Source organism: Mandrillus leucophaeus, unplaced genomic scaffold (assembly GCF_000951045.1).
Source record: "Mandrillus leucophaeus isolate KB7577 unplaced genomic scaffold, Mleu.le_1.0 Scaffold353, whole genome shotgun sequence".
Taxonomy (NCBI): Eukaryota; Metazoa; Chordata; class Mammalia; order Primates; family Cercopithecidae; genus Mandrillus; species Mandrillus leucophaeus.
In genome coordinates this window covers 67,742-90,493 of record NW_012103732.1, presented here as the reverse complement: position 1 = coordinate 90,493, position 22,752 = coordinate 67,742, and the positions used below count along the sequence as shown (strand labels likewise).

The 22,752-nt window shown below is 41.0% G+C and overlaps 1 protein-coding gene across 1 annotated transcript in view; it reads right to left on the bottom strand.

Annotated features, from left to right (window-relative positions):
- Positions 1-4,317: 4,317 nt before the first annotated feature.
- Positions 4,318-22,752, bottom strand: part of LIX1 (Lix1 homolog (chicken)) — a 50,910-nt gene continuing 32,475 nt past the window's right edge. Inside the window, exons 3-6 of the mRNA XM_011989409.1 lie at positions 19,367-19,507; positions 17,172-17,267; positions 9,227-9,304; positions 4,318-7,451 (exon numbers count right to left, since the gene is read on the bottom strand). Of these exons, the coding sequence (XP_011844799.1) occupies positions 7,164-7,451; positions 9,227-9,304; positions 17,172-17,267; positions 19,367-19,507 (603 nt within the window). The 3' untranslated portion in view covers positions 4,318-7,163. The remainder of the gene's footprint in view (positions 7,452-9,226; positions 9,305-17,171; positions 17,268-19,366; positions 19,508-22,752) is intronic.

Genomic DNA, 22,752 nt, shown 5'->3' with positions numbered 1-22,752 from the left:
GTCCCAACTTGTGGTTGGAGAGGCTGTGTTTCTTCTGTCGTTCATTCTGTCTTTGAAGGCTCTCTAGGAGAAAACAGCTTTTAATATCTCTCGGGAAATGGCCACATTTTCCCCTGGCAATTGAACCCATATCTTTCTTGAGTGACTACTCCTCAACCAGGTCTAAGTTGTTCAGGTAGGCTGACTTGACCACTAGTCCCAGGACACAGACCTGTGACGAGCCTGGCCATAGTCATTGATTCAGGGATGGACACATGACTGAAACCGCATGATGGCATTCAGTTCTGGTACTTGGATTTTAACTGTTGGGAGGAGAATTTCTCATTCTGCTATGATATAAGCATGAAGCTACTGGCTTCCACTTGCTACTACAAAGACAGAGCCTGCTTAAAAATGGAGCCAACATAAAAGGAAACAGATTTAAGACATGAGCGATGAGACCCATGGATGTGCACATGTGTGTATATCCACATAATGAGACTAAGTCTTGATTTCCGTGCCTTGATCCAGATATACTTGGAGCAGAAACTCTCCTGGGACTATTTTGTATCATGAGCCAGTAACCTCCCTATTCGCCTAGCAGGTTGATCTGGGTTTCAATCTTGCAACCAAGTGAGTCCTGACTAAACCAGCAGAATAGAGCCAGGTAAGGTTCTTCCTCAAGAAGAGAAGAAGGAAGGCATCAAGATATTTATGACAGATTTATATTCAACACTGATCACCTGCTAAGTGCTGGGCCTAATAGTCAAGATGCTGAGATTAAATAGTCCATTCAGGATGCTGAGGTCTTTCAGCCTAGAAGAGACTGCTTTTCTTCCTTTGCTCACGCAGACTCAGAGGGACATTCTCAAGGAGGAGTTAGTGACAGGAATGTCTTTGGCAAAGACAGCACTCTTGAGTGTGGTCAGAACATGTTATTTATTTCCCAAGGTGATTAATTTTTGAAGAAGACAACAAATAGTTAGGCTATGAATAATATCTCTGTAAAAATAGAGTTATATTTTCCCCCTGTAGTCAGACCTCCTGTGGAAAGTGAGAAAACAGGAATTTGTACGTATGGAGCAAGGATTGTATGGTTAGCATATAATACATGTGTTTATATCAGAGTTGGGGAGAACTCCTGACCAGCGTGGGACCTAACAGTGGAGTGAGGGGGCAGTGGGTGAGGAGAAAGTTAACCCTGCACCAGTCCTAAATCTAGTTTTCTCCACAGCATTTCTATCGCTTGAAGAAGGTCCTCCTCGTGTCATTGTTTTTGGTCTTTTCTTAGGTTGAAAAGAGTGGAATAATAAAATGTGATTTTGCTCTGAAATGAGTAAGGTGGGTGATATGGTTTGGCTCTGTGTCCCCACCCAATTCTCATCTTGTAGCTCTCATAATTCCCACATGTTGTGGGAGGGACCCTGTGGGAGATAATTGAATCATGGGGGCGGGTCTTTCCCCTGCTGTTGTTGTGATAGTGAATAAGTCTCACAAGAGCTGATAGTTTTAAAAATGGAAGTTTCTCAGCACAAGCTCTCTCTATTTTCTTGCTGCCATCTATGTAAGATGTGACTTGCTCCTCCTTGCCTTCCACCATGATTGTGAGGCCTCCCCAGCCATGAGGAACTGTAAGTTCATTAAACCTCTTTCTTCTGTAAATTGCCCACTTTCAGGTATGTCTTTATCAGCAGCGTGAAAATGGGCTAATACAGTGAGATTTCTTTGGTTGTGAGGTATGTGATCCTTGCAACCAAGGAAAGGTTATTGCAGGGCACATGGCCCAGCAATTCCTCATCATCATCATGCCCTCCTGGGCCTCATCGTCTCCTGTCTCTGCCTCTCTCTGCATCTGCTCTAAACACCAAGCAGCTTCTTCCCCTTGTACTGATCAGCTTCCTTTGCTGACTCATGGTTCCTGCTTCTTCATCCCTTCCACCTGCAGAGACCACAGCTCTCATGGACAGACTCTTCCCACTTCAGTTCTGAACTCTAACTGGCCAGTTCCTTCTGTGCTTTTAAGTTCACATCCTGAGAGGACAGACTGATTGATCCAGTTTGTGGTTTTGAGCCAAAATACCCAGAATCACTGGCTGGCCTATGGAGTAGCTAGCTGTGATCAGGACAGGGCAACATCACGTGAAGCCAACAACAGCCAAGCAAGAACCTCAGAGGTCTGGGTGACTGGGTCAGGCTCCATGGCTGGCCTGTCCCACACAGTTTTGCCTTGTGTGCTCATGTCTTTCTCCGCAGGCCCTAGTGAAAATAGGCTCTGAGAAGAGGCTTAGTGGCTGCCTTTTTCACGTCACCTGAATGTTCCTGTTTCTAGTCGTACTAACTCAGACACTTCCAAAGTTTTGTAGGAAACACAGGGGAAAAAAAAAAAATCATTTCTCCTTAGCAAGTCAAAAGTAGAAGAAGCCATTATCAGAAAAGGCAATAGGTCATGGGAGTAGGTGGGGCATTGGCAAGCTAATCTGTGAGGGGACAAAGAGAAAATAAAGGGAGCATCTGGAAAACCAGTCTGAAACTGGGAAACACGCTCCAGGGGGGTGTTTCCATATGATGCCCTAAACTCACAGCTGCTCCTTGTGCTGCCTTCCTCTGCCCACTCACAACCCAGAACTGCATTATGTCCCACTGTCAATGTTTTAGGCACTCTATGGCCTGTATAGGCTGGTCTGGGAAACTTACCACCATTTATGACCTTGATCCTACAGAAAAATGTATTATCCTCACAGTTGAACTGACTTACAAATGGACATGTGGAGCCCAGTTGGGGCTAGAATTGGGAAGTGCCTATAAGTAGGTGGCAATCTGGGACTTTTGCTTGGGAAGCAACAACACTAGAGAATCAATAGCTCTCAAAAGAAGCTTCTGTTTGCCTTTTTCACCACCTACTTTGCTCCAAGAAGGAAAGTGTTACCGGGACTTAGTTATATATTAAAACGTGACTTTAACCACGAGCTGATAGATATTTTTATGGTTTCTAGGAAAGGGATTAAAAGTAATACCAAATATTGGGGCCAAAGTGATCAAAGAGCGGGTGCTGCTCATTTGAGAGGTAAATGCAACACATCTTTTTGCCCCTTCTTCTCTCTAGCTTCCAGGAGGGGTGGAGAGGCAACCTTTCACACACTCCCTTATTCCTTTCTGTGCTCTCTCTGTAGAAGCCAGGGCTCTGCTGCCCAGTAAAGGATGTGTTAGGTAGCTTTCACCTAGAAGATCTCAAGCTGAAGTGTGATCAGAAACACCTGGTGAAGTGGTACATAATCCAGACCCTCTCCTGGAATTTGGTTGCAAGGTCTAAGGTGCAGCCTAGGAAGTTGTATTTTTAAATAAGTAACCGATACGATTCTGGTGCAGATAGTTATCTATTATATTTGAGAAAGAGAGCTTGGACCCTGGGGCAGAACCTGGCTCTCCTGCTCAGATGAGGGGTGTTTGTGCATGTATGCACATGTGTGTGTACTTGCCCTGCTTTAGTCCTGGCTTCCAGGAGAGACCTCTTATCCAAGCAAAAAAATGTGCTTCTACCCAGCTCAGAAGAGCTCCACATTTGAGTTTGAGGTCAAGGTCAAGTGGAGTAATAGTTCCCAGTGATTAGGCATAGACCTCTGAGCCAGTACTTCTGGAGCGAGCGGTGGTTATCAGCCTTCCGCGTGTTAGAACTGCCTGGGGAGCTTTAGAAAATACTGATGCCTGCGCTCCACTCCCAGAGTCTGATTTAATTGGTTTGGGTACAATCTGGATATTTAGGGTTTTTTAAGGTTCCTTGGGTATTTCTAATGTGCAGTCAAAATGGAGAACCACTGTTATAAGGAGAAGGATTTTCATTTTCCTAGAGCCTTGGCTAAAAACAATCTTAATGTTACCTTTAAGGATGGACACTATAGAAGAAATCTTGATATTTGCATTTCTGTAAGGCAAACCAACAAAAAAATCAACAATATATAAGAGATAACATCTTAACTAATGTTTACCTTCGAATATAGTATAAAAATATTCTTAGTTCGGCTTCTTTTGTCCTTTGGATAAAAAGAAAGGCATGGCATGATAAAAATCAGAATTCTCTAAAGCATCTCAGCTAGAGATAAAGTCAACTACAACACCACCTCTGGCTTTGAAAACTTTCTCTAAAGAAACAGAAAAGTGTTAAACCTTTGTCCTTTTGATTCTCTTTTTCCGGAGACTTAGCTGATCAGATTCATAGTTCATACAGGTACAGCATTTCAGGAATATCTATGGTTTAATTATTTTCCTTTTCTAGAAATAGGTAAATAAATTTAACAGCAAAACTAGGAGTGAACTATAGCTTTGAACAAATAGACAACCAAATTCTGAACATTAGAGGTACGACTTTATTAAATCTGTACTTTCTGTCCCATTCACCCGAGTTTAGCGACTAGTTTGCTCTAAACTGCTTTTTAAAAAACAATAATACGGTAAATTTGGATTTTGTGGAAATTAAACTAACTCCTGTCAAACGCAGTGCAATTTTGGATTTCAGAATTATGACAGTTGTGTTAGAAACAGGCTACCTGGGCTATGTCTGAGTTATGGTGGATCACTGATGTAAACTTTGACACTGTATGTTGTGTTCAAAATCAACAGTTCTAAACAAGAATCTAAGGATCTCCTAGGGCAATCCATGGTCTTTGGGGGGTCCATATATTCTGGAACTGTGTAACGTGAATGTATACGTTTTGTTCGATTTTCCTAGGAGATGATCCATAGCTTTTATCAGATTCTCAAAGGGTTTATAACCAAAAAAGGCTAGGATCCAGAGCTTCATGTGTTTAAATAGGGAATCTTCCACTCTAGTCCCCTTTATCACAGTGTGTTGTTCAGAACAAGATATAGAAAAGGAAAAAAAAAAATCTGCTTTGCTCTTCAACCTTCTTTTCTCTAGGCTATAAAGATGTTTATATGATGTACTGGCAGCCCTTATGTCTCAGCTGAAATTGATTTACTACCAAATGAGCATTCAAGGAACCAGCAAAGATTCTGACTTTTACGTCTTTTGCTGAAGCTTCCATACCATTCCAAGAAGAATGGGCAGTTTTGACCAGTCAGGAAAAACTGACAGTGGCCAAGGGAGAACCTCTATTTTCAATTTACAGAATGGGTACAGTTTTTAACTTGTAGGACAGAAAGTAAATTTGATATCATACCATCCGATCCCTGTCCCTGCATCTAATTAAGATGGTGTCAGTTTGAGGAAGTCATTGTCAAAGGCTGCTAATGCAGTAAAGGTGTGCCTAACTTTAATCACATCCAACATGGGAAATTGTAGCTTTTTGGAAATGGCAATGTAAAGAGTAATGGCTTTATGAAAAAAATTAAATAGAATGTTTCCTAGATTTTAAAATTTATTTAACATAAAAATGTTAATTCTGATTCCTTTTCAGGAATATAAGGGAATAAAGTTCTTTCCTAAGTGACATTTAGCCTCATTGTGGAGAGGAATGTAACTTTTGTTTAAATAATATTTTAAAATAAAATGTGTCACAAATTACTATTACCTTTAAAAGATATTAAAGTGGGACAATTATGTAGCTAAATGTTCCCCTGGTGTGAGATATGTGATACATGATAATCTTTTATTATCAAGTCTAATTCCAAAATACATGATCAGTTACAGTAGTTTTCATGTGACTTTAAGGAGTGATAGTTACCTTTGTACATACTTATTAGATATGAGGTTAAAATATCTTATTTTATAAACTTTAATGTAATTATAATGGTTTTGCTTTCAGTGAAACATGTATGCACTTGCATAAACAAAAGAAAAAGAAATTATTTTAAATTGAGAAAAATATTTTCTTTAATTTGGACTATTGGATAAAATGCAGTATAATCATTTTCATGTTATAGATAAGGAAATACCTATGAGCATTGAAAATTGACATTGCTGACATTCTTAAATTTGAGTGACCAGGAACTATCTAAAAATTAGTTTAGGCCAGCCATGGTGGCTCACGCCTGTAATCTCAGCACTTTGGGAGGCAGAGGTAGGCAGATTCAAGACCAGCCTGGGCAACAGGATGAAATACTATCTCTACTAAAAAAAAAAAAAAAAAAAAATTTTTTTCTGATCAGTGGATTGACCCATACAGATGAGTCAATTAGAGATGGCAATGTCTTATCCCTCCTTTAAAGAAGATTCCAGTGACTTAAACTTAATAATGATACTACATTTGAGCTACTGGTTGCTTATGCTCTTGAATAACAAAAAGAGCTAAAGAGTCCTTCTTTCAAATGCTGGTGAAACTAATCAAATGCAAGCATTCTTTGTCACATGCTAATAATTTTTCAAAATGTTTTAACCTTTGAAATGCCATTAATTTTTCTCCCTGTAGATATATGTTTGCAGTGGCAAAAAATAAGAACAAATTAGTTCAGGTTATCTATTTGCAAATTAAAAATGAACATAATTGATTGCAAGACTCATAAAAGTTGGATATTCTTGAGGAATAAGAGTGAGGCTACTTTTCTAGGTGATATTTATCCCCATATATGGAAGAGCATGGGTTTTAAAAAAATTATTATTACAAAAGCATTTTAAACATTAGTTTTATCTAGTATTTTCATACTATTACTATTTCCAGATCTTTGATGGTGAGATGCCCAGATAAAATCCCCACTGTAGCTTTGCAGTCAGTGTATCTAGTGGGACATAAACTATTGCTTAGCTTACAAAGCTTAGAAAGAGACTCTGATCCTTACATATTTTTTAAAACAATCCATATTATTTATTTAATCCTAAGTATCTTTTAAAACTGCTATCATGCTACTTTACCTAGTTCTGGCTGCTGTTCTTTTGGGGGATGCTATATTGGACTATTCTTTGAAACAACATATATAATCTAGCAAGGCACATGTCAATCAGGCTTTAGGTTGGAGCCAGGCCTGGAAATGTTTTTCGAACAGTTTTGTATCTATCCTTTCATCCTGAGCTGGAACTATTGAGAGTGTGATGGAAAAAATGCATTGAGTGGCTTGTTGGGTCTTGTAAGGGTCCTACAACTCTCATACTCTGTAAATGGAATGTGTGGAGAGGGTTAGGAGAGCCTTCCGGTAGTAGCTAGAGATGCTAGAGCCTCTGAGGACCTCTGCGCTGAGATTCCTAATGTTAGAGTCTGGCCTCTGCCATCACTGAGGGCACCCGGGGCTTGGCCTTGCTAGTGATAGCCACACAGGGCTGTAAGGCTCAGCTGGTCATCACTGGGTGAGGAAGTGTCAGGGTCACTGCAGATCTGAGTCAGGGCTAAGCTCAAGATTTCTTTCTTTTCTTTGTAAAACCGTAGTTCTTGTCCTGCTTTCCTGGCTTCCTCCAACTGCCTCAGGGCCATTCGTAGCTCTTGAGAGACAATTCCTGGTGACTCCCGCTCCTTCATGATCCAGTCTAGGGCCATGTGGCTGCGCATCTTTTCATCTAGAGAATACTGAGAATAGTAGGAGATGACTTCCTGGGGGCCAAGAAACAAAGTCCAGGGTGTCAATAAAGAGCAACAAAGAAACCTGTCCACATGCCTCCCCCTGCTTCCCACGTCCATTAGGATTTTATCAACAACCCAACCTCTCTCATGTTCAAAAACTGAAACCAAAACCCACTGGTTTACTTCTGTAAAGGAAATGAAGGGCTAAGTTGGCCTAGCAAAGCACACCACTCCAGGTTGAGTCAAAACACATCACCGGAATGACTCAATAATGTTCACCAAACACAGCTCTGCCACTTCTAGAAATACAAGCCATTCACTGAAAATACATTCCTACAACAACTGGTATGAATATGACCTCATTTATTCATTGAACCCTGTTGCCCAGCATTACTTCCTTTGGAAAGAGAGGGAAGTAGCTCTACAGAGGGATTTGGGCAGAATGGCATTTGGTCAAATCCACTGAAGAAAGCAGGAAGCTCTTAGTTAAGGGCATCTCAGAGTATCATTTAGAAACCAGGAGAATCAACTGTGGTATTAGCACAAGGGAGACGGTCCAACTGTCTCACAGTAAATACAGAAGGGAGTTTAGAAATGTATGATGGAAGGTAGATATCTCCATTATTGATATCATAATGATACCTTCATGGTACATTGTCTTTTACTTTTGCAAATAATTAAAAATTAGTTACTGCCTGTCAATTCTTGTGTGAAAAGTTTGTCAATACATAATAACATCATATGCAGAGTTGATCCTGTGGAGAGAATGCATTGCTTATTTTTATTTTCAAAAACATATGGTATGCATTTATGACCTTAACAAATTAAAAACAATCATGGAAAAGTGTTTATAACCCAACCAGCAGATTTCAAAGGCCTTTTGTAAAATCAAAGGAAAAGGAAAAAAAAAAACCAAAGCCATTGTCAGCTACTCATTTCTTTTCCATCTTTCACATCTGAAACCTAGACTTTCTAAGCAAAGAACAACTAAAATCTCCAGGGGCTGCAGTGCATGGAAAGCTGCTTACACCCACCCTTACCTTGCTGACTCCTAGAGGCTTTGTTCCTCATACCAATTCCTACTAGGAAATTCTCAGAAATAAACTACCATCTTTCACATTCTAACGGTGGGTAGAGGAAGGATAAATCTTGGAGAACAACAGGTGAAAACCATTAAATACACAGGAGGGGGTTTACATTAGCTATTTAAAAAGGGGGAAGGGTGCTTCTCATAAATAACAAAGAAATAGTGAGACCGAGACCGTGTCTCTGAAAAATAAAGAAGAAACTTCTAACCCAAAAAAACGGGGGTGATTAAATGCCGGCTTGTCAGAGTTTCTAATCATTTCTGTTGTTTATTGGGGACTTTTGGCAGGAGTAGGAAATACTCTTCTCCGGCCACCAACTTGGCCACTTTCCAGCGACGAGGTTTCAGAAGCAGTGCATTTTCAGGTTTCTGCATCAGAAGGTGCAAGAGGGCACACATTCCAGGGAGGCGGGGGAGGCGTATGGAGCAGATCCAGGATTTTCTTTAGAAGCTGTCTGCCTTAATGATCCTTTTGGTTTGCATTCAGTACAGGTACCTAAATCAGTCCTGTGCCCACGTTCTTTTTAGTGTGTATATTTGGTCAGTCCCTGACTCAGTGGGGCTGTTCCATATATTTCTTCATGTGTCCTCTGCTCTTAATAAATAAGGTACCAAATTTATATTTGGAAAAATCCGAATAAAGGAAATCTCCTAGGAAGATGATGAGCCACCTGCTTAGTTCATACAACACGAACCAGACTTGATTAGAAAATCTTACCTGTCGGGAACACTTTGTTTCACGAAGGGCTTTTAGGCTTCCATTCCAGTGCAATAGTTGGAAAATGGTCATCAGCTCCTAGAAAACCCAAACAACTATCATTGGTCCCAAATCAGAAATGTGCATTGGTGAGAGCTGAGCAGGGCATAACTCTTAATTCCCAAATATATCAGGAAACAGAATACACAATGTTGTCACAACACTTTGGGACTTTCCCAAGCCCCGGGTCCCCAGGCTTCTGAAACATTCTTCTCTCCCTCCTTTGCTATATCCATAGCATTACATTACTTGTGTAATGAAATGACTAAATATTTGACAAATGTCTTTCAGCATTAAAAATAATACACTGAACAGTTCTACACTCAAGAAGTTATTTAAATATACCAGGACATCTGAGAAATAGTGTATAGGCAAGGTTTTACATTGTATCATTTTTAAAAATTGCTGGAGACTGAGAGCATCTTAAATGGTCACTTTTAGAGGAATGGCTAAAGTATGATACATCTATACTACTGAACACTTTGCAATCACAAAGAAAGGATGAGAATGTTCCATGAGTTTAAATAGAAAGAATTCTATGATGTGTTAAAATAAAAGCAAGGTACACAACAGTGTGTAATGTGTGCTACTATTTGATTAAGAAGATTGCTATATACATGTTTGCTTGTAAATGCCTAGAAGAGTTCTAGTAAGATACAAAAGGATCTGGTAACGTTAGCTGTCTCTGGAATGCCAGAGGAATGCCTAGGGGACAGGAATAGGAGGGAGACCTTCTTGTGACATTATTTTGCAAAACTTACTGAGTTTTGAATCACGTGACTATGTTATATCTTAAAGAAAACAATTTAACTCTCAAAAATTTAAGCCCAAAAATAAATATACCCAAATCCCCAAACAAGCCAGTTTTAGCCAGCATAATAAAGAAGTCCCGTCTGCTTTAATCTTTACAAGAGAAGTAACTATGAAATGACCAATCCATTTCTGTCCCCTGTTTCTTCCTTCTTCAGCCCTTTTCTGCCTGAAGCCAACTTCCTCTGCTCAGCCCATCGGAACACTCATTCTGTTTTACAGAAGGAGGTGTTACCCAATTCTAAAATTGCAAGTAAAAGTCAGCTAGATCATTAAACTAAATTTATTATACTTTTGTCTTTTGTCAATATAAAACATATAATGAACAAACTACAGAAACTGTTCAATACTCCTAAATTTATAAATTCAGTCAAGAAAAATGCCTTGAAATGTAGACAATAAGGTTGTATTGACATTAAAACTCACCCATGGTTTCCAAATCCAAGGGCCAGGGCTAAGCACAGCATTCAGACTATCAGCACCATCATTTCCTTGCCTTTTGTGATATCAACGGAAAGCTAAGGTGTATAAATATACTGAAGATTTTCATTTTCCTAATGCGGTTACAATGAGTTTTCCACTGAAATTATTTGCATTTCACTTACAGTTTTTTTTTTTTTTTTGTCAGAGATACATCTATTGTGGATTAATAGCCTGCAGTTATTGAAATTATTGGAAAAATAACTCTATACAATCGAGGAGCTTTCATGTCTTAAAAATAGTTATGAAAACTTAACATAGACAGATGTCCTATTGCTCATTCAAAAAAGCTTTTAGCTGGGCACGGTGGTGTGTGCCTATAGTCCTAGCAACTTGGGAGGCTGAGGCAGGAGAACTGATTGAGCCCAATAGTTTGAGACCAGCCTGGGCAACATAATATTTTCTCTCTTAAAACAAAACAAAAAGCTGACTTTAATTAACTGTCTTTACATCTGCTTGCTCGAGAAGAGGTTCTCGTATGAAAATCAGGAGATTCATAGTCAGGTTTTAGGCATCTTAAAATTATTTGGTAAATTTTAAAGCTATCAGATTATTAGAAGAGCAAATAGCACTTCTCTCATGTCTAAAATTGCCATTAGAATGAAATGTTTTTCTTCTTTTCTGTCAGAGATCCAGTTTGGCATTTTGTCTAAGTTCACTGCACAGTAAGCACTCTAAGAGCCCACAGACACCTCAGTAAAAGCAAAACCACTTGTGTCTGCTAATTAAAAAACACATGAATACCAGCTGAGCTGCTCCTTCTGCCCCAGATGGAGACCTCCCTGTCTGCACAGGGTCCTGGGTCCCGTGACCAGGGATGCTGCCCCCTCCTGGCCCCTCTCCTCCACATCTTCCTGCCCTTGTTCAGATTTTCACTTCATCACATCACTATGCTAAGTTGAAAAAGTGAGAGTGCTTTGTTCTAGAAATCAAATCCTGTCCAATCTGACTGTCACCGCTGTTCTTCTCTGGCGTTCCATCAAAGTAGCCTCAGTGGCTGAGGAGGCCAAATTTGTGTTGCCCTTCCTACCATACTAACAAATCAACTCACTGAATACTTTGAAGCCATAAAAATGAATACGAAGGTTTTTTTTAATATTTGGGAACCAGTCTCTATGATGTAACAGGAGTGACAATATTTGTAAGTAAGAAAAATTGTTTGGTTTTATGTCTTATAAAAATCCACTCAAATTTTGTATTCGATTGTATATGTCCATTTTTAGAAAAGAGAAAATAAATATTGGCCGGGTGCGGTGGCTCATGCCTATAATCCCAGCACTTGGGAGGCTGAGGCAGGCGGATCACTTGAGGTCAGGAGATGGAGACCAGCCTGAGCAAAATGGTGAAAACCTGTTTCTACTAAAAACACAAAAATTAGCCAGGTGTGGTGGCGGGTGCCTGTAATCCCAGCTACTCGGGAGGCTGAGGCAGGAGAATTGTTTGAACCTGGGAGACGGAGACTTCAGTGAGCTGCCATCGCGACACCGCACTCCAGCCTGGGCAAGTGAGTGAGACTCCACTCCTCCATCTGATCCCCACCACCCTAAATCTTTACGTAAAGTTGAGAACTCAGACACATATATGGGATTTATTTTGTGGCTTCCTATAGCTAGCTATCTTGGCATTGTTCTTGCATCCTTGTGGCCCAGTTTGAGAAACAGCCTATTGCTAACAGGGCTCTTAATTCCATCCTCTGATAATTGTTGTCTTAGAAACATACTCTTCTTCCTCTGGGGTCTTCTGGGCTCTCTTTCTTATCTATACACTAACTGCTCTCCCCGCCCCATCAGCGACTATCATTCCACCCTGAAAATCTCCTAAGACTTTAGAATTCACAGCTCTTCTGTGAACAGAACCAAAATCCTTTCTCATGCCCCTTGACAACCTTCATCTTTCAAAAATGTCCCCAAAGAGACTTGAACTGTTTTTGTCTCCAGGATGAAGGTCAACCTCCTCACCATCTCTGGTTTGTCTAAATTTCTATCCCGTCACGAAGCAGCTTTGTTTTTTTCCTCTCCAGTAACACAACTGGCACTTCCTCAGTGTTGCTCTTGTTCTTAAAATTCCCTCGGGAAGATGACCTCCTTTCCAACTTCGTATGTTATATCCCCATCTAGTTTTTGTCCTCTGTAGAGATATTCATCTTGCCATCATTATATAAAGTATATTTAAATATTTTCACATATTTTCTGTCTCACTTCTTTATTTCCCCTCATAAGACCAAATTCACTCTCTTCAAATTTTCCCAAAACTATTTGAGCTCTTGGCTCAACTCCAGAAAATCTTTGCATGCCTCTGACTGATTCCATTGGAAATCCTTGCATGATTGCAGAATGGGAAGGAGAGGGCTGCTGTGGAGTTCCGCTTGCCAGTTTCCCCATGATTCTTTGCTGCCTGGTGTTTGCCGGCTCGTATTCTACCTGGAGAAGGTCTGTTACTCTAAAGGAAGTTAGTGTAGCCAGGTGCCATGGAATGTGTCTGTACTCCCAGCTACTTGGGAGGCTGAGGCAGGAAGAGTATGAGCTTGTGCCCAGCCTGGGCAAAATAGCAAGATTCCTGTCTCAGAAAAAAAAAAAAAAAGAATATATACACAATTTTTTTTAAATAAAGGACATTAGTGTTGTCTTTTCCTGTAGGATCTGTCATACTCCTCACTGAAGTCTTTTGGGGTGTGGTGTTTGGTTTGTGGGGTAATTTGGAAGCCTGAGGGGCCCACCTAGACCAACAGAAAAACAAGTTAGCCTCATAAGGTGAGGCAGGTGAGGCAAGATTTAAAGTGAGTGGGGCCAATTATACATATTCATGGTCTTTTATTTATAATCTGATATTTTGTTTGTCGTGCATTTTTTGCATGAATTTTGAGTTTAAAAATAATGCATTATAATATTATTCATCTTGATTATGAAGTTTTTATGCATCCCTTTCAATTTTGTACCCAAGACAAATGCCTCACTTGGCTAGCCCTTGTCTGGTCTCTTCTTGTGGCTCTGTCTCAGGGCACCCCGGCTTCACCGGCATGAGGTCTGTGCCGCTGTACAGGGCCCCTGCTTTGTTTAGTGCTCTGCTGTCTTGAAATTCTTGGTAATTTTTTAACAAGGGCCCCTAGATTTTCATTTTGCACTGGGCCTGGCAAATTATCTAACTGGTCCTGACCAGCAGAGTAAATTTAATACAGAACAAAGAATCAAGCTGTGTATTTTCTTTCCTCTTCGGGGAAAATTTCGGTTGCAGCTCTCACTCTGCAGCTTTCCTGGTTTATTTTGTCATTCATTTCATTTAAACAGACAACAACGGGGCTCTGTCCTCACAGCCTTTCCTGGTGTTGCCTCTGTTAGAAACAATGTTTGGCTTTTCAGCTACTTCGTAGAGAGAAAATGCTCACTGCTTCTCTTTGGAACTCTTTCTAGGAGACAGATTTGGCTCTGTGATTCATCAGGAATAAGAAAAACAAACACTGTAAATGGAGAACTTGAAAAACAGGTGGGTACCATCTCCCCACCCAAGAGAATGGATTTAAGAGGAAATTTGTTTATGGGATGAGGTTTTAAAAGGCGACCTGGAAAATTTAGCAGATGTAAATAAACAACTCTTCCTTGGATTGCATTAGGCTTCAGAATAAATATATTCACCAGCTTCAGTCAACGTCTGCCTAGAATCCGACCTTGACAAGACCCAGTGACTAGTACTGCTCCCAGCCTTCCCCGCGCAAACAGCAGGCAATTTTCTCTGTGGCAAAGCTACCTCGAAACAGGCATCCCGGCTTCCCTCCCACGAAGTGAAGGTAAGCAGAGGCCTATCATGTTTCCTCTGAGTGCTGGCTGCAGGGCGCCCCCACCCCCCTCCCGCCCCGCGAAAGCCCGAGGGCAGTCTGGAGACACCAGCTTGTTTTTATATGGTAGAGTCATCCATAGCTAGATACAAACACACATCTATTACCCACCAGGGGTACTGAATTGCTGTGTTGGCGGCAGAAACAGTCCAGGTCTGTGGGCAATTCCCATTATGTGTAGACACAAGCGGAAGCATTTAACCCAGGCCACTAAGGAATGTGCCAGGTCCCAGCAGGCAAGCTAAGGCTGGTGGAAGGAAAAGGGATGCGCTCCACAGGCCCTCCTCCTGGGTTGCCAGTATCCCTACTGGGGAAGGGAGTTTGGATTTTCCCTGCCCTCACATCTTCCTCTTCCTTTGTCTCCATCCTGTACCCAGACTCCTTTAGGAGAATTTATGAAGCATGTCCACAGTAGGATTCAAATTATTATTTCACAAATTTAAATACCTTACTACAGACCACACAGAAAACACCTAGCCTACAGCAAAGCAATTAAAGTATTACTAAAAGAGGGTTGAGTAGAGCCTTTCATAGTACTTGGAAGGAATTTTAAGAATTTTTTTTAATCTCACCTTCCGCCATCTTTGGCAGACTAAACCAATCACATTCAAAATCATTCTTAATTTTTCCAAAAATAGCGCTAAATCACATACAAGCTACTATGTACTGGGGCAGGCAATGTTCATCCATAATGAAAGAACTACAATATGATTTGGAGGGGGAACAGGAATTAAATGAAATTCCTGCTTGGGGAAGCATTACGCCAGATGCTTTATAAATGTTACGCTACTTAAGTCCCACAAAAATTCTACAAAATGGGCATTAGTATTCCTGTTTTATAGATGAGAAAACTGAGTCTCAGAATGGACAAGCTCACAGATGATGGACAAGCTCACAGATGATGGACAAGCTCACAGATGGCGAATGGCAGAGCAGACTTCACACATAGGTCTGTATGATTTTGTACAGTTTATGTTCTTTCTCTTGAAAAAAGTACCTCTTTTTAAAAGTATTATTCCTCTGTTTAGTTTTAGATTGTTATGAAAAAAAGGACCTTTTACAGATCGACTCTTTTATCCTACAATAGGGGTCCTGAACCGTTTTGTGCAGGTTCAAATAGAGCTAGGTTAGACAGAGTTGTCAACGGAATCCATCCAGTAGCCTCTGGCATTTCAAGCAAAGACTCCTTCAGAAATACACATAATAATGGTTGTTCATTTTCACTGAGCATTCATTATACCCCAGGCACTCTTCTGGACTCTACCCATATCATCCCATGTAATCCTCACAATAGCACTGTGAGGAAGGTACTGTTATTCTCCCTGATTTACACCCAAACAAGGAAATAGATTTTGAGGTAAGGAAAAGAGCCAGCCTCGAACTGGCCAACCCACTGCAGAGTCTGGGTCACAGCCACTGAGCTGACATGTGCCCCATCCACTAGGCTTAAAGGATACCTTGTTGCTTCCTAACCAAGACAGGCTACGTCAAAGGTCAGTAAGACATGGCCACTTAAGAATAAAACTGGATGACTAAGGCCGGGCACAGTGGCTCACACCTGTAATACCAGCACTTTGGGAGGCCAAGGGGGGCGGATCACGAGGTCAGGAGATCAAGACTATCCTGGCTAACATGGTGAAACCCTGTCTCTACTAAAAATACAAAAAACTAGCCGGGCGAGGTGGCGGGCACCTGTAGTCCCAGCTACTTGGGAGGCTAAGGCAGGAGAATGGCGTGAACCCAGAAGGCGGAGCTTGCAGTGAGCCGAGATCGCACCACTGCTCTCTAGCCTGGGCGACAGAGCAAGACTCCATCTCAAAAAAAAAAAGAAAAAAGAAAACAGATTTTCTAAGGGTGAAGTCTTTTTGTCATATTGCATTCTGATTCCTACCAGCATTGCATGTGTACAGACGTTCAACTGCATTGAGTTAAGTTTTTTAAAGGGAAGCACATTTCATGCCCAATCACTACTAAAATTCTATCTGTCTAGCCTGATATAGAATAATAGTCAGATGTGTGAGCTCAGAGATTAGACTGCCTGATCCTGAACCCTAGCTTCAATGATAACATGAGGATAACAATATTATTTACCTCATACAGTTATTGTGAGTGTTAAATTACGACACTATTTGTTAAATGCTAAGCATGGGCCAAAGTAAGCATCCATAAGTGTCAGCTGTTATTACTACTGTTGTTACTAACATAACAATATATTTTAGAAATAATAGGTAATATAGTTCCTCAGCTCTTGTTATCATTTGTTGGCAGTGGATGAAAAAGAGTTACAGATTATTAATTTTTTTTTATTTCATTGATGATAGGAGGTGACAGAACTTGTTTAATTGAAAACCAGACCCAAGGAGGATTTTGTTTAATATGCACTGTAGGAACTTTCAGAAGTTATAGGACTTGAAAATTAAGAAGCAGATGGTAACAACCAACATGTCAAACTGTTTTCATTGGTTTAGTGGGGAGCTTTGTACTGAAAAGCTGGTGAAACATTACAGAATCATAAGCATGTGGTGTACCTCACCAATTTCTTAGATATGTCTTATACTTTCCTTTATAAAAGCAAAGATTGTTCCCCGATTGCGTGTTTGTTTAGGCGTATGAGATGTGGCCGAGATGGGGCTACCATGCTGGATTCCAGGAGGGTTAAATTAAAATGACCAAAAACACTTAATACCAAAAGATTACTGGGTCAGGAGATGTTAGTGATAAGTGTTGCATTTCTCTTAGGCTTCTGGATTGGATAATCAAATAAATATGTGGCGGGCAGGCAGGTACCTGAAATTCCAGCATGGTCTTCCCCATGTTTGATTCCAGCATGTAGTGATAGGCTCCAACACTGGTGCTGGGGTCATCTGCATCATCTAAAGTGCCCTTGGGAAAGCAAGCAGAAAAAGAAAAATTACTGATTTTTCCTCCTCTTCTTTGAATGGTCACAAATTAATTCTGTGACCATACAGCAAGCCTTCTATTTCTGGTCTAACCTGAACAGACGTTCACTCTACAACCAAGTCTCCAGTTGATTTGAGGGTTTTGTAATCAATTTGAATTGAGCGTTTAATTAGAATGCTAATTGTTACATACTCGCTGATAGAATAATTTTCCAAAGGAAGACATTTCTGTATTATCGCACAGGGTGTTGGTGGTGGTGGTGTTAACATTTGCATGGCTGAGCTCCGAGGCTGCCTTCATTGGTTATTGAAATCTTGAAACACTGACTTTTCTCTGATTCCAATGATAACCAGGCAGTATTACATAATTGACTTGGAAAGAATTTGTCAGTTGTATGGACCATTCATATTTTACTGCTATGATTCTTAATAGGAGCTTTTCGTAATATGCTGGTGTTTGGCCTGGAGACATGGATCATGGTTTATATTTTTTCACTCCTGTACCGCTTAATCTTTAGGAAACGAGGTGGGTGGGTGATGGGCAGAAATGAAATTCCCTTTCAATTTGGGTGTGGGGAGTGCTGCTAAGAAGCTAACACAACTCTGGTATGGCCTTTGGGCCAGCCCTTCCGTGTCCTATGGACATGGATTCCTGGGAAGGTGGGCAATGGTGACTTTGTGAGACTGAACAAACAAGTGCCAGCATCAGATAGCAGCAAATTTATAGCTTTTGAATGCAATAACATTAACACACCGCTGCTGAAATATTTATGTTGGCTTTTTAAATATCCCAGAGGAAATCCATCTAGAAGCATGCAACCATATATAATCTGTTTCCTTAGAAATTTCCATTTAAAAAATGATAAATTACTTTTACACTGAGGGCCCCTCCCTACTCCTGAGTAAATTTCACACTTATATAAATCAGGCATAATTTTCCTAACCTCTCTTCCTCAAAAGCACTTGAAATTTACAGGACTGGAAAATAAAGGCTTCCTTTCATCCTCAGACCAGATATAGAACAGAACTCCCTGGCATCTCCCAGCCAAGTCAATCACCCTTCTTCTCCTGCTCCTTCCTTAGCTCTCCTTTATGTGATAAGAAGATTTATGAGGGGAAAAGAGTCACATCTAGTCTGATAGTGTTTCCTTCATCATCAGCAGCTTCACCAGAATGACGGAGCCTTCCTAGTTAAGGGAAACAGAGAAGGAAATCTCAGGTGGGGTTTATCCGTGCTAAAGGCAAGCCAGAGGTGGCTAATCCCTTTGGTAATGCCAGGTTCCTGCCCTTGAGCACACACAGGGAGATACTTGCCACATGTGGGGACCCAAGGCTTCTTTCCTGGCTTATAGTTTGGAAGCAATGGGAGTTGGGAGCTCCAAATCATTCATGGGACAAATATCCTGTCCTGTATTGCAAAAAAAAAAAAAAAAGAAAAAAAAAAATCCTATCTAGTTTTTAAGACAGGGTGTTTTGCTCTTAAAGCACTTTGCATTTAATTGTGTTAATTACAGAAATTTTCAGTGCTCTCTGCAGAGGTAATTGATATTAACCATAGTAATTCTAATAGCTAACACATATTGGGCATATGGTTTTTCCCATATCTAAACAGTCCATGTTTCCTTAAAAATGCAGATTGCAGGGCCCCACACTGGCTGGGGAATTCACACTTTCAGTAAACACTTCAGATGATTTTTCATGATCTTTCAACTTTGGGGAAAATGGAGCTAGTTTTCCACTAGATTAAAGGAGTATTCCACTGTTTGCGTTCTCAGGCCCTAAAAGAGTCAACACTCCTCAATAAGCATTCATTTAAACATATCCAGGTGGATCCAACGATCTACCTTGATTTAAAGCATGATTAATTGTGATCCAGGGAGATTAAAAAGTATTATTGAGATGTGTGAATTTTATGATTTCCAATTTAAGTATTCTTTTTTCTGAAAATTAACAATTTAATGGGTAAAAAACGAATCTACAGAATTCTTAAAATAAGAATTTACTATGTTAGCATCTCTCAAGATTCAAATGCTTCAGAATTCTCAGTGCAGCCATCTCCTGCCCTCCCGGGTGGGTACTCACACTGGTGGAGGCTACTGCTTCCTGAACACTTTCCATAATGAATTCCTTGGTGATCCTGCGAGAGGGCAGCTCATTGAAGAGGGAGTTGATCAGGGCCACTTTAGCTGCATCCCGCCTGGCCTCAGCTCTACTTAAGCAGCACTGGAGAAGGGAAGGAGAAAAGGAGTCATTTGAGAATTTAGCATTTCACCATTTCACTCCCGCATCAATGGGTCTCTGGACATTTCTATTTATGCATTTGCTGTCTGCATCTATTCTTTTCATATACATTGCTGATCTCCCTGAAGGTCACGCAGATTTTCCTTCAGTTCCAGAGTCCATGCAAATGTCTTGGTTGATCTTCAGTTACCTATTGCCTTATTTTATAGTCTTTGAATGTCTACTATATGTCAGAAGCTTTGCAGACTCTGTTAATGAGTAATGATAAATTAATAATGGCTATTATTGTGTGCTAGATAATTTCTATTCATTATCAGGGCCTTCCTCAAATCCCTATTTCAGAGGAAAAGATGTAAGGAAAGGAGAAAAGCAAGGAATCTGGAAATACTTGTAACACAATAATTAAGAACACAAATTCTAGAGTCAGACTGCTTTCAGCTCTGGCATTTACTAACTATAAGACCTTGAGTAGGTTCATTAGTCTCTCTGCACCTCAATTTCCTCCTCTATAAAATGGGAATATAGTAGGATTGAGGTTAGGATCAATTGGTTAATATAGATAAAGCACTGGAAATACCTGGCACATAGTAGCACTTATGAGAACATGCCAGCCAGACATTTTTATCTCCAGGTTAGTACAAGGGTGCTGCTGTCAATATCTATTGCTTTTGCATTTCCAACATTTGTCCCCCACCTTCCTTCTAGTAACAGTTATCTGATTTTCTTGAGGACTAGGCTTTCTCCCTTGCTTTCAATCCATGTGGTTTTGGTGGGACATACTCCATTCAAACCTTCTTGAAGTTAGGGCCACAGGCAGCCTATGATTAGTGACTCATAAAAAATTCACTCCTCTCAAATATAATATTGTTCTCCATGCCGCTAGACTGGCTTTCTGTGGCTCATATGGATCTGGTCGATGCATCCTGATTCTTTTCTGTCCTCCCTGTCTCTGAACAACTAACAACTCCCATTTTTCAAGTTCTGGTTTGGCATGGTTCCTGGGGTTGCAGATAGAGGGACAAGTGTCATGAATACTGGACTGTCCCTGGAGCCCACACCTTTTGGAGAGCGCAGGAGTTGATGGCCTCTCTCCTATAGGCTCCTGTGGACCCAGGGATAAGTGTCTAGGATCCTGGACTCCTGGGGGGAAACAAGTCCGAGGAAGAGAAGTCCAGGCCTAGGTCAGTGGCTGACTAGTGGGGTAGCCTGGCACCCCTGGCTCTGCTTCTCAGAAACCTGGACCACCTGAATTTTGGGAGCTAATCTTCTCACTGGACAAATAGGGGAGGCTAGGCTGTCTGATCTCCAAGGCTCCTACTACCCAAAATGCATGATTCTCAGAATCAGTAGTTCTTGGTGACTGATGGGAAAGAAAAGGAAAAATACCAAATATCACACTTCATTTTGCAGTTTCACAGAGCAAGGGTTCTGTACCACCAGCTGAAGCAAGCCAAATCCCTTTCATTTGCTTTCACAACATCCCCGCCTCCATCCTATCTGCCTCATGTTGACTATTTCTGCACTGTCCCAGGAATGCTCCAGTCTTACGCTCTCGTGTCCTCTAGAGACCTGTCTCTCCTCCCCATCTCCACAAACCTAGTTGGAGTGTCCTGAAGCCAGGTTCCAGGTCCTCTGTGATTTTCCCTCAAACCTTCTAGAACAGCAGTGCCTATATATTGTAAAGATCCTGTCCTCAACTGTGGGTAACTTCTTGCCCCACCCCCTCTCCCAGCCTCCAGGCCTGGGAGGAGCCCTCATATACTTTTGTTTTTAAAGACTGATTCTCTTCTGTCACCCAGGCTGGAGTGCAATGGTGTAATCTTAGCTCACTGCAACCCCCACCTCCTGGGTCCAAGGGATCCACCCACCCCAGACTCCTGAGTAGCTGGGTCTACAGGCACTGGGCACCATACCTGGCTAATTTTTGTATTTTTTGTAGAGACAGGTTCTCACTATATTGCCCAGGCTGGTCTCAAACTCCTGGGCTCAAGCGATCCATCAGCCTTGGCCTCCCAAAGTACTGGGATTACAGGAATGAGCCGCTGGCCCCCTCGTATATTTCTTTTTTATTTTATTTCTTATTTCAATAGTTTTTGGGATACAGGTGCTTTTTGGTTATGTGGATAAGTTCTTTTGTGGTGATTTCTGGGAATCTGGTGCACCTGTCACCTGAACAGTATACTCTGTATCCAATATGCAGTCTTTTATCCCTCACCCCCGTCCCAACCTTCTCCCCCAAGTCCCCAAAGTCCATTATATTATTCTTATGCCTGTGCATCCTCATAGCTTAGCTCCCACTTACAAGTGAAAACACAATATTTGGTTTTCCAAATATTGTTACTCCACTTAGAATAATGGCCTCCAGCTCCACCCAAGTTGCTGCAAAAGCCATTATTTTGTTCATCTATATGGCTAAGTAGTATTCCATGGTGTACCCCATTTTCTTTATTCACTCATCGGTTGATAGGCACTTAGGTTGGTTTCGTGTTTTTGCAATTGCAAATTGTGCTGCTATAAACATGAGCGTGCACGTGTCTTTTTCATATAATGACATTTTTTTCTTTGGGTAAATTCCCAGTAGTGGAATTGCTGGATCAAATGGTAGTTCTACCATTAGTTCTTTAAGGAATCTCCATACTGTTTTTGTATATTACTTGCGCATCCTCCACTAGCTGAGCCAGGCTCAACGCTTGGAGATGCTCGTACATGGTGAGTGTGTTGATGAAATAATTATAAGACTTTTGAAATGGCGAGAACAAGATGCTGAGGAGAATTAAAACAAACACAAATTAAAAAATAACAAAAACCAACCAAACTAACAACACTTGCCAGGAGACTAACAAAGCAGAACAATTAAGGGCAGGCAGAAGAAGATATTATAACTTATCATAAAGAGTGATTTTCTTTTCTTTTCTTTTTTTTTTTTTTTTGAGACGGAGTTTTGTGATTGTTGTCCAGGCTAGAGTGCAATGGTGTGATCTTGGCTCACCGCAACCTCCGCCTCCTGGATTCAAGCATGTCTCCTGCCTCAGCCTCCTGAGTAGCTGGGGTTACAGGCATGTGCCACCACAACTAATTTTGTATTTTTAGTAGAAATGGGGTTTATCCACATTGGTCAGGCTGGTCTCGAACTCCCGACCTCAGGTGATCCTCCCGCCTTGGCCTCCCAAAGTGCTGGGATTGCAGGCATGAGCCACTGTGCCCGGCCTAAAGACTGTGAAAAGTAG